The sequence below is a fragment of the Amblyraja radiata genome, chromosome 11 (assembly GCF_010909765.2).
Source record: "Amblyraja radiata isolate CabotCenter1 chromosome 11, sAmbRad1.1.pri, whole genome shotgun sequence".
NCBI lineage: Eukaryota > Metazoa > Chordata > Chondrichthyes > Rajiformes > Rajidae > Amblyraja > Amblyraja radiata.
This window is the reverse complement of record NC_045966.1, coordinates 55,988,753-56,001,769: the sequence shown is the minus strand read 5'-3', so window position 1 is coordinate 56,001,769 and position 13,017 is coordinate 55,988,753. Positions and strand designations below refer to the sequence as shown.

At 43.2% G+C, this 13,017-nt stretch overlaps 1 protein-coding gene across 1 annotated transcript in view; it reads left to right on the top strand.

Moving 5' to 3' along the window:
- dock2 (dedicator of cytokinesis 2) overlaps positions 1-13,017 on the top strand; it is a 703,541-nt gene that overhangs the window by 205,096 nt on the left and 485,428 nt on the right. Inside the window, exons 24-25 of the mRNA XM_033029960.1 lie at positions 750-820; positions 7,773-7,879. Coding sequence (XP_032885851.1) covers positions 750-820; positions 7,773-7,879 — 178 coding nt within the window. The remainder of the gene's footprint in view (positions 1-749; positions 821-7,772; positions 7,880-13,017) is intronic.

Sequence of the window (13,017 nt, the reverse complement as noted above, 5' to 3'; positions counted from 1 at the left end):
CATCTTTCCACACATTCAACAGACAAAAACTAATCTCATTCTTAAAGAATGAGGGGCAGAAATGAAAGAAATAAGCAAGGATGGGAAAATAAAAGGAAGAACCAAGAAGCAAACAAAAAAATAATTTTCATACCCCCATTATATCACATTTCAAACTCCCTCACTCAACAAGCATATTTTTAATGTTCTACAATAAGAGATAGCAAAGCAAGGTGATGAAATATTCCTTGAGTTAGTAGATATCAAAGTTGAAAACAAAAGGCCAGAGTTACTCGCCATCTGTGGAGCTAAAGGGATGGTCAATGTTTCAGGCTGGAACTCTGCCGTGTTGCCTGTTTGCAATTAATAAGTTATGAAGGCAATTGGAAGTCCAGGTCCCTGTCAGTCCAAGCCTGAAGATAGTGGTGAGGATGAGGAACAATCTGGCTCCACTGAGGTAGAACTCAGTTTACTTAAAATTGGTGTCCGAGAGCAATTCAGAAGCAGAAATTAATATCTGACACGTTCAGCCCACCCGTTAAAATGGTGAGTATGTTGGAAATGCTGCATGGATGATTCGTAACCTTGGATGGGGATTGTAACAAGCCTGCAGAGGTTTAAAGACTGCTTCAACAGCAGAGGAAACACTGAGTGTTTGAATACACAAGTTATTGTCAGCCCATCAGTTCTCAAGCTGTGAAGACAATTGATGTGCATGAACTGTAGGATTGTAAGGCTTCACTAATTCATATATATTTTTTGGATACCAGGTTGCTTCTTTGAAGTATTTACCATCAGTGCTGCATGATGTGGAGACAGTCTTTGACGTCAAGTTACTGAGGTAAGATAACACCTGCTGAAGAGGCACTGTCCCTGCTGAATATTGTAGTGGGCAGCAGGACTGTAAGGCTTCCACTCTCTGAGGTTCAGTTTGAGTCTGAGACAGAAACTGCTAAAAGGATTTGAGCTGCACAATGCACATCCCCTCAAAATCCTTCTCACAATGAAGGTTGACGTAGACAACATCCACCACTTGCCCTTCTCCATCCTCTTGGTCTTGAAACATGATGCCCCATGAACCAAGCCTCAGTGACTATTCTTAATCAAGCCTTGCCTTTCCAAATATAAATAAACCATCTCCCTCAGAATTCCTTCTGGTAACTTTCCCACCCCTGAAGTAAGGTGTGTCAGCCTGTAGTTCTCCGACATCCTTGGAAACTTTCTTAAATAATGACTCAACATTAGTAATCCTCCTATCTTCTGGTATCATATCTGTGGCAAACAAGGAAACATATATTTACTCTGCCAGAGCCCCAGCAATTGCATCCCTTGATTCCCACAATGTCCGTGGATATACCCCGTGGATTTATCCACCTTGATGTGCTTCAAGACCACCAATACCTCGGTGGTGTCAATATACTTCAGCATATCACTATTCTCTTCCATGAACTCACTAGCTTCCATGTCCTTCTCCATGGTTAATAGTTTAGCTTAATTAGTAAAGATACAGCATGGAAACAGGCCCTTCGGCCCACCGAGTCCGCACCGACCAGTGATCCCCGCACATTAACACTATCCTACAAACACTAGGGGCATTTTTTGCATTTATTACCAAGCCAATTAACCGACAAACCTGTGCGCCTTTGGAGTGTGGGAAGAAACCTAAATTCTAGGAGAAAACCACAGAGGTCAAGGGGAGAATGTACAAACTCCATACAGACAGGCACCCATAACTTATATTGACACTGATATTCACTTATTTCTTGTGACTCCACTTGTTGATTAAGGGGATCTACTGGCTCTCTAATTATGCTTTTGATTTTAATATATGTATGGAATTCTTTAGGATTGTCCTTAACCTTATTTTACGAGGATATTTCATTGTTTGGAGATACAGTGCGGAAACGGGCCCATCGGCCCACCGAATCCGCACAGACCAGCGATCCCTACACAATAACACTACCCTACACAAACTAGGGGCGAATTTACATAGATAAATTTATACCAAGCCTTTAGCCTACAAATATAAAATCATAAGTAATAGGAGCAGAATTTGGCCATTCGGCCCATCTAGACTACTACGGCATTTACTCATGGCTGATCTATCTCTCCCTTCTAACCCCATTCTCCTGCCTTCTCCCCATAACCCTTGACACCCATACTAATCAAGAATCTATCTATCTCTGCCTTAAATATATCCACTGACTTGGCCTCCACGGCCTTCTTTGGCAAAGAATTCCACAGATTCACCACACTATGACAAAATAAATTCCTTCATCTCCTTAAAGGACCGTCCTTTAATTCTGAGGCTATGACCTATAGTCCTAGACTCTCCCACTAGCGGAAACATCCTCTCCACATCCACTCTATCCAAGCCTTTCACTATTTGGTAAGTTTCAATGAAGTCCCCCCCCCAGGCTCAGTGCCGTCAAACGCTCATCATATGTCAACCCACTAATTCCTGGAATCATTCTTGTAAACCTTCTCTGGACCCTCGCTACAGCCAGCACATCCTTCCTCAGATATGGTGCCCAAAATTACTCACAATACTCCAAATGCGGCCTGGCCAGCGCCTTATATAGCCTCAACATTACATCCCTGTTTTTTGTATTCCAGCCCTCTTGAAATAAATGCTAGCATTGCATTTGCCTTCCTTACTACCGATTCGACTTGCAAATTAACTTTTTTGGGAATCCTGCACCAGCACTCCCGTGTCCTTTTGTACCTCCATTTTCTGGATTGTCTCCCCATTTAGAAAGTTTTCTACATCTATATTCCTGCTACTAAAATACATGGCTCTGCACTTTGCTGCACTATATTCCATCTGCCACTTCTCTGCCCACTCTCCCAACCAGTCCAAGTCCTTCTGCAGAGTCCCTGCTTTCTCTACACTACCTGCCCCTCCACCTATTTTGATTTAATCTGCAAACTTGGCCACAAAGCTTTCAATCCCCTCATCCAAATCATTAATATACAACATGAAAAATAGTGGCCCCAGCACCGAGCCCTGCAGAGCTCTGCTAGTCACTTGCAGTCAACCAGGAAAAGCCCCATTTATTGCCACTCTTTGCCTTCTGCCATCCAGCCAACCTGCTATCCATGCTAGTATCTGCCCTTTGATACCATGAGCTCTCATCTTCCTTAGCAGCCTCACATGTGGCACCTTAACAAAGGCTTTCTAAAAATCCAGAGAGAAAACGCTCCTTTGTCTGTCTGCTATTTACTTCTTCAAGGAATTCCTGTAGATTTGTCAGGCAAGATCTTCCCTTCACAAAACCATGCTGACCGGCCTTTTTTATCATGTACTTCTAAGTACTCCGTAACCTCATCCTTTGTAATGGACTTTAAAATTGTACCAACCACTGAAGTCAGACTAACTGGCTTGTAGTTTCCACTGTTCTGCTTTGGTAATATTGACTATTTTCCGATTGTCTGAAACAGAAGATCTCGGAGAAAGCACACATAGGTCACGGGGAGATCGAATAAACTCCGTACAGAGAAGCACGTGTAGTCAGGATCAAACCTGGGTCTCTCGTGCTGTAAGGCAGTAGCTCTACCTCTATGCCACCGTGCCACCTTGTAGTGTGGGAAGAGTAAATTGGGGTTAGTGTCGGTAGTGCTTGATAGTTGGCACAGACTCAATGGGCTGAAGGGTCTATTTCTATGCTGTATGACTGATATTTCCATTTCTTCCCATGGCATTTACACAGATCGCCAATTAATGGCATTAGAGTAAGGCCATTTTTGGTGTAGTTCCTTTGCTCATGGTGACATTTCACAGAACATCCTTTGGCTAATTGACCTTAGAGTTGATTTAGAAGGAATGGGTGAAGTTTTGGGTCAAGATCCTTCTTCAATCTGAGCCTGAAGAAGGGTCTCGACCCATAACGTCACTCATTCTACTATCCAGGGATGCTGCCTGGCTGTCCCGTTGAGTTACTCCAGCATTTTGTGTCTATCTTCGGTGTAATCCAGCAGCTGCAGTTCACTCCTACACAGAGTTTGAATTCATTGCTCGGGACTGGCTTTCAAGCCATTCCCCAGTAGTGCCAAATGAGGACAATTTCAATGCAAGTCGGTCATTTTATTTCTTTATTCAGATGGTTATTTTGATTGGGGTGGCACTGCTCAAATAATGGTGGCTGCAGTTTCAATAGCAACATTTAAAAGGGAATTAAAGAAACACTCAAGTGTAGTATCAGTCAAAGATCTTGAAAACATTCCTTGGATTAGCTATAAATGCTTAACGTGCACTTAACATAGAATTATACCATGAGAATTACCTCAAGTGTGAATGTTTTATGCCTTGGAAACTTTCTCTCAAAGTTTATAGAGCAACACTAAACGGAAGTTATCCAGAGATGCTGCCTGTCCCGCTGAGTTACTCCAACTTTTTGTCTATCTTCGGTTTAAACCAGCATCTGCAGTTCCTTCTTACACAGAAGTTCTTTAATGTTCATTAAGAATGAGCAGACACTATAAATGAATTAATATATTGCCAACCACTACAAATAGCACAAGGCATTGCAATAAGATTATGTAACATAAAATATTACAAAATGTAATTCTTTAATGCAACTGCAGTACAGGTGGCCACACATTATAGTTGTTCATAAATTTTCCCTTGCAGAATTCACAAACCACTACCCAAAAAATTGTGACTCAGAATAAAATTTACACTCACGGAATTTATGTGAGAGGGAAAAAAAGTAAATAAACACGTTTTTCTTGTATTTCTCAATGCGTCAATGCTTCGTGTTACGGATAATGGCGATACAAACCATTTACAAGGAACGCAAACCTTCATAATGCTGGGGACTACGAGTATTCTAATGGCCTTGTACAGCATTAACCCTTGACAATGTCATACACACACTTGTCTCCAATACTTAGTCTAAGCACAACCTATTCTAGCACAGGACGCCATTTGGAAATGTGTAGGAGAACTGTTCCTTTGGCAGTTTCCCAAATCTTCCCCGAACCCTCCTTATATTATAGTATGAAAATGAAACCCATAGCAATCTGATTAATGCAACCATACCTGTGATTGTATCTTCATTTTAACCGATTATGTTTGCCGTGCATGTGCCAGTGAATTAGTCTATTGCCCTCTCACACTGGTCATCCTGTTTGATGTTTTGCCCTATTCTTGCTCAAAGATATTATTGTGGATTCATCACCATTTTGGAGGCTGATGAACAGGGACAATTATTTGGATGTTAATGTCTCCAGAGAGTTCTGGTGGAAGCGCAATTGCTTCTTCTCTGTGATTTGAATGTTTTGTTGATGACCAAACCACAGGGGCACAAAGAAGGCAGCAGACCGTTCAATTCCTTCATTTCCCATCCTGTTTAAAAAGTTCATTCCAGTCCCGTGGTCGCTCACAGCATGCGGATGGTGAAGCATGGACTGTGAAGGCTGCCTGACCTCTGTCACTGCCAGTTTACATGGAGTTAAATGCATTCTCCGCAGGTTTAGCTATGCACTAATAAACAGACAGGGTTGCCTGCTGTGCTCTGAGTCCATGCTGCAAATTGACATGACCAGCATAACCAATGAGTAACAAACCAGCAATGTTTATAATCTGACAAGACTGAGGAATGTTCTCCTACCTGAGACACAATGAGTTGCTCTCTCCCAATTCTTTTAGGTTGATACCATCAGCTGTACCTACAGACTTATTAAGTCAGGCAATAACCATTCCCAGCCCTTATTCTTTATTATTAATCTATTCAAGGACTGAATATATCAACTAGACAGAAATATTCATACATCATCTTAATGACTTTGTGAAATGCTTTATAATCAAGCAGAAGAAGCAGCACATTTTAGGTGTCTCACTGTCCTAATGCATCAAGTAAGAGTCAACCTTTTGAGCGTAGAACAGTACAATAGAGGAACAGGCCCTTTGGCCCATCGTGTCTGTGCTGAACATAATGGCCAGTGGATCTCCTCTGCCTGCACGTGATCCATATCCTTCCATTCCTTGCAGATTCACATGACTATCTAAAAACCTTTTAAACACCACTAGCCTATCTGATCAGCAAGCAAGAATGTTGTTGTCCTATCTGGGACGCATGACAATAAACTCTCTTGACTTGACTTGATTCTTGCACCAACTCTGGCAGTGTGTTCCAGGTGCCCATTATTCGCTATGTAAAAAATACTTGCCCTTCCCATCTCCTTTAAACTTCGACCCCCACCACCCCTCTCCTCCCTTCTTCCCCCCCCCCCCCCTCCCCTCCCTCTCTCCCTCCCATGCATTCACCCCCTCCCACTGCCCTTACATTTATCAAGGTCTTGTAAGCAGTAATAAGAAGAATAACACATTCTATTTTCTATATATTAGAATGTTATTCAGCCCATTGGGTCTGTGCTACTTCATAGAGTAATCCCATCCTCCACTAATTTAGTCTGCCTGCTGTTACTCTCACATTCCCGTCAATTCTCCCCAGATAAGAGTAGCACAGTGGTGCAGCTAGTAGAGCTTCTGCATGAAAGTGTCAGAGTTCTGGTTTCGATCCTCTCCTTGGTTACTGTATGTGTGAAGTTTGCATGTTCTCCTTATGATCACATGGGTTTTCTTCAGTTGCTCCAGTTTCCTCCCTCATCCCAAAGATGTGCGGGTTTTGTAGGTTAATTGGCCTCTGTAAATTGCCCCCATCATGCAGTGAATGGATGTGAAAGTGGAATAACATAAAAACAACTACTGTGAACGGGTGACCGATAGCCAACATGGACTTGGTGGGCCGAAGGAGGTAGCACTGTGATGAAGCGGTAGAGTTGCTGCCTTAAAGTGGCAGGGACCCGGGTTCGCTCCTGACTAAGGGTACTGTCTGTACGGAGTTAGTATATTCTCCCTGTGACCAAGTGGGTTTTCTTCGGGTACTCCGGTTTCCTTCCACTGTCCAAAGATGTACAGGTTTGTAAGTTAATTGACCTTGGCAAATTTGTAAATTTTCCCTAGTGTGTAGGATAGTGCTTGTGTATGGGGTGATTGCTAGTCTCTGCGGACTCTGTGGGCTGAAAGTCCTGTTTCTGTGCTGTGTCTGTAAAGTCTAAAGACTGAAGAAGGGTCTCAACCCGAAACGTCACCTATTCCTTCTCTCCAGAGATGCTGCCTGTCCTGCTGAGTTACTCCAGCTTTTTGTGTCCATCTTAAGTCTAAAGGCCTGTTTCGATGCTGTGTTGTTCACTCAATCAAGTCTACCACTTACCTATACACTCGGGGCAATTTACAAGGGCTAATTAACCTCCCAATCCCCCACATCTTTGGGATGTGAGATTAAGCAAGAATTCCTGTAGGAAATCCATGCACTTACAGGGGATACATGTAAAATTACATGCTTGCTCCACATAGACAGCATGAGAGCTTAAGATTAAACCAGGGTCACTGAAACAGCGCGGCAACACCTACACCACTACCTGCCTTTTGTTAATCATTTCTTGGTACGGTAGACTGAAGTGTGTGTGGTTATCGGGGCTAAACTCTACCACAGTATGGAATTGTTTTATTTCACTGGTTATTAGTTGAACAGCCATTTCCCATTAAGCCAGCCAGCTGTGACATGGTAGCACTCCCTCAGTTCTGGTCTTACTTATATCCTGGAGTGCCAAGGCAGATAATAATTGTCTGAAGAAGGGTTTTGGCCCGAAACGTCGCCTATTTCCTTCGCTCCATAGATGCTGCTGCACCCGCTGAGTTTCCCCAGCAATTTTGTGTACCTTCGATATTCCAGCATCTGCAGTTCCTTTTTGAACAGATAATAATTGTTTTGTCTCTTTCTATGCAGTCGGCTCCTGTTGGAGTTTTACACTGGCATTCCACCGAATAAGCTGCAGAAACAGAAGATCCAGTCCTTGACTAATATTGTGCGCAGTGACCTCTTCAAGAAAAAAGGTTAGTTACTCGCAATGACTCTGAACACTGAACATTTTTATGGGGTGTGGGGTGGTGAGGATGTGGGGTGCAAGAGGTGGATTGGTTTAGGTTTATTATTGTCATGTGTAGTGAGGTACAGTGAAATGTTTTGTTTTGAACGCTATCCAAACAGACCAGATGTACCATACATACATACATGCAATCAAGTCAAACTCGAGTACAATAGATGGAACAAAAATCCAGAGTGCTCAGCATTGTAGCGCATCATTTCCATAGACAAAGTCCAATGGGGTTGAGGTGAATCGGACACTACACCAGCTTATGGAAGGGCTGTTCAGAAGCCTGATAACACAGAAGAAAATTTCCTGAGTCTGGTAGTGCGCATCTGGTGGACTGGCGGTGTGTGCTTTCAAGCTTCTGTATCCAATCCAATCCAATCCAACTTTATTTGTTAAGCACTTTAAGACAACCAATGTTGACCAAAGTGCTGTACAGAAGAATAAACAAGACATCATAAACAGACAACATAACAGAACATAACATAACAGCTCACATAAGCTGCAAAAATTACATATGAAATACAACAATAAATTAAAAGACATAAAACATGAGAAAAATAATAGCCACGCAATAAAGCAATCAAAATAAGAAATTAAATCAAGTAAATAAAGTCGACATCTTACTGGGTATCAAAGGCCACGGAGAAGAGATGGGTTTTAAGAAGTGATTTAAAAACAGACAGAGAAGAGGCCTGTTTAATGTGGAGAGGCAGATCGTTCCATAATTTGGGTGCCGACACAGCAAAGGCACGGTCCCCTCTGAGCTTCCGCTTAGTTTTAGGCCCACTCAGGAGCAGATGATTATCTGACCTGAGAGAGCGGGCGGGTGTATAAGGGTGTAGAAGCTCAGATAGGTAGGGCGGGGCAAGACCATTTAGGGATTTAAAAGCAAATAAAATAATTTTTAAATGGATCCTAAACTGAATAGGCAACCAGTGGAGTGAGGCTAAAATGTGCGAAATGTGCTCATGTTTACGTGTGCCAGTTAAAAGACGTACAGCTGCATTCTGTACCATCTGGAGACGGGCGATGGAGGACCCACTAACCCCCACATACAGTGCATTGCAGTAATCCAGCCGAGTGGTAACAAAGGCGTGGATTACCGTCTCAGTGCTGCCTTGACAGAATTGGCTTTATTTTGGCCAGCTGCCTCAAATGGAAAAAGCTTGATTTAACAACAGCCTTGATCTGACTGTCAAATTTAAGCTCAGGGTCCACTTTAACCCCTAGGTTTGTGATGCTTGGTTTGATATACTGGGCCAGGGAGCCCAGATCTACAGGGGGGGCCCCAGTGGTGCCACCAAAAACCATTACATCTGTCTTTTTATCATTAAATTAAAAAAAGTTCAGAGCCATCCAGGCCTTTATGTCATTGAGACACTCAAGTAACAGTCCGACAGAGTGTTCATCCTTCTTTTTAAGAGGCACATAAATCTGACTGTCGTCTGCATAAAAGTGGAATGAATTTCCGTGCTTCCTAAGTATGGAACCAAGTGGGAGCAAATAGAGAGAAAAGAGGAGAGGGCCATGAACTGAGCCCTGTGGGACCCCACACGAGAGAGGAGCAGAGGAGGATACAGAGTCCCCAAGGCTGACACAGAAAGTTCGATCAGCCAGGTACGACCTGAACCACTCCAGTGCTATGCCCCTGATACCCATCCACTGCTTCAAACGTGAGATCAATATTTCATGATCCACTGTGTCAAAAGCAGCAGTCAAATCTAAAAGCACAAGGGTAACACAGTCACCACGGCCAGTAGCTAAAAAAATATCATTAAAAACTCTTAAAAGGGCTGATTCGGTGCTGTGCAGGGATTTAAAACCGGATTGGAAAACTTCTAAAATATTATGTTCTTCTGTACCTCCCTGCTCCCATCTGACAGAAGACGAAATAACCAGAGTGGGACAAGTCTTTGATTATGTTAGCTGCTTTTCCGAGGCTGTGAGAAGTGTAGGTGGAATTAATGGTTGTCAGGTCTGTGTGATGCACTGGACGACTACATCTACAACTCTCTGCTATTTCTTGTGTTCTTGGGCTGAACTATTCTCAAACCAAGCTTTGATGCAACCAAACAGTATCACTTCTATGGCGCATCTGTACAAGTTTATCAGAGTTACTGGATTCATGCTGAATTTCCTCAGTCTCCTGGGGAAGTAGAGGTGGTGATGTGCCTTCCTGACTGTCAGAATGTGAATGATCCATGACAGAACATTGGTAAAGTTAACACTGAGGAGCTTGAAGCTCTCAACCATTTCCATTGTCTCACCATTTATATCGATTGGGGCATGTACTCCACCAGGCTTCCTGAAGTCAATAACTAACTCCTTTGTCTTGTACCGAGAGAGGTGGAGAGAACAAAGGAGATGTCAGTGATAGGATTGAGATGAAGATGGCCTGTGCTCGCTGTAGTTTAGAAGAATGAGGGGGGACCTCATTGAAACATACAGAATAGTGAAAGGCTTGGATAGAGTGGATGTGGAGAAGATGTTTCCATTGGAAGACATTTAAAGACTGCATGGATGAACTACAAAAATTGTTCATCCCAGTTTGGCAAAAGAATAAATCAGGGAAGGTAGTGCATCCGTGGATAACAAGGGAAATCAGGGATAGTATCAAAGCGAAGGATGATGCGTACAAATTAGCCAGAAAAAGCAGCATACCAGAGGACTGGGAGAAATTCAGAGACCAGCAGAGGAGGACAAAGGGCTTAATTAGGAAAGGAAAAATAGATTATGAAAGAAAACTGGCAGGGAACATAAAAACTGACTGCAAAAGTTTTTATAGATATGTGAAAAGAAAGAGATTAGTTAAAACAAATGTAGGTCCCTTGCAGTCAGAAACAGGTGAGTTGATCATGGGGAACAAGGATATGGCAGACCAATTGAATAACTACTTTGGTTCCGTCTTCACTAAGGAAGACATAAATAATCTGCCGGAAATAGCAGGGGACCGCGGGTCAAAGGAGTTGGAGGAATTGAGTGAAATCCAGGTTAGTCGGGAAGTGGTGTTGGGTAAATTGAATGGAATAAAGGCCGATAAATCCCCAGGGCCAGATAGGCTGCGTCCCAGAGTACTTAAGGAAGTAGCTCCAGAAATAGTGGATGCATTAGTAATAATCTTTCAAAACTCTTTAGATTCTGGAGTAGTTCCTGAGGATTGGCGGGTAGCAAATGTAACCCCACTTTTTAAGAAGGGAGGGAGAGAGAAAACGGAGAATTACAGACCAGTTAGTCTAACATCGGTAGTGGGGAAACTGCTAGTTAGTTATTAAAGATGGGATAGCAGCACATTTGGAAAGTGGTGAAATCATTGGACAAAGTCAGCATGGATTTACGAAAGGTAAATCATGTCTGACGAATCTTACAGAATTTTTCGAGGATGTAACTAGTAGCTTGGATAGGGGAGAACCAGTGGATGTGGTGTATCTAGACTTCTAGAAGGCTTTCGACAAAGTCCCACATAAGAGATTAGTATACAAACTTAAAGCACACGGCATTGGGGGTTCAGTATTGATGTGGACAGAGAACTGGCTGGCAAACAGGAAGCAAAGAGTAGGGTCCTTTTCACAATGGCGGGCAGTGACTAGTGGGGTACCGCAAGGCTCAGTGCTGGGACCCCAGCTATTTACAATATATATTAATGATCTGGATGAGGGAATTGAAGGCAATATCTCCAAGTTTGCGGATGACACTAAGCTGGGGGGCAGTTTTAGTTGTGAGGAGGATGCTAGGAGACTGCAAGGTGACCTGGATAGGCTGGGTGAGTGGGCAAATGTTTGGCAGATGCAGTATAATGTGGATAAATGTGAGGTTATCCATTTTGGTGGCAAAAATAGGATAGCAGACTGTTATCTAAATGGTGGCCGATTAGGAAAAGGCGAGATGCAGCGAGACCTGGGTGTCATGGTACACCAGTCATTGAAAGTAGGCACGCAGGTGCAGCAGGCAGTGAAGAAAGCGAATGGTATGTTAGCTTTCATAGCAAAAGGATTTGTGTATAGGAGCAGGGAGGTTCTACTGCAGTTGTACAGGGTCTTGGTGAGACCACACCTGGAGTATTGCGTACAGTTTTGGTCTCCAAATCTGAGGAAGGACATTATTGCCATAGAGGGAGTGCAGAGAAGGTTCACCAGACTGATTGCTGGGATGTCAGGACTGTCTTATGCAGAAAGACTGGATAGACTTGGTTTATACTCTAGAATTTAGGAGATTGAGAGGGGATCTTATAGAAACTTACAAAATTCTTAAGGGGTTGGACAGGCTAGATGCAGGAAGATTGCTCCCGATGTTGGGGAAGTCCAGGACAAGGGGTCACAGCTTAAGGATAAGGGGGAAATCCTTTAAAACCGAGATGAGAAAAACTTTTTTCACACAGAGGTGAATCTCTGGAACTCTCTGCCACAGAGGGTAGTTGAGGCCAGTTCATTGGCTATATTTAAGAGGGAGTTAGATGTGGCCCTTGTGGCTAAGGGGATCAGAGGGTATGGAGAGAAGGCAGGTACGGGATACTGAGTTGGATGCTCAGCCATGATCATATTGAATGGCAGTGCAGGCTCGAAGGGCCGAATGGCCTACTGCTGCACCTAATTTCTATGTTTCTATGTTTCTATTAGTGGGAGAGTCTAGGACTAGAGGTCATAGCCTCAGAATTGAAGGACATTCTTTTAGGAAGGCGATGAAGAGAAATTTATTTCGTCAGAGGGTGGTGAATCTGTGGAAGGCTGTAGAGGCCAAGTCAGTGGATATAGATAGATTATTGATTAGTACTGGTGTTGATTCTGGATCTAATACTCCCTAGTCTGGTTCGTAAAACTACTAAGTCGAACACTGGAGTCCAAACCCTTCTTTATTTGTATACAGCACCGCGGGGCCGGCCTTGGATCCTCTCACTCGGGTCCTCAGCAGCCTTGTTGCAGAAGGAAAGACAACTGACACGCCCTAACGAATTGCCCACCCTTTTATACCCCTATACAGTGGCGGGAAAACTAACGGCACGAAAGTGCAGAGGGGAGGCAATCCCTACAAACCAATCATTGCACCTATTCTGTACACAGGATACAAAGTAAATACATATCGGGTGAGGCAACCGCCTTTAAC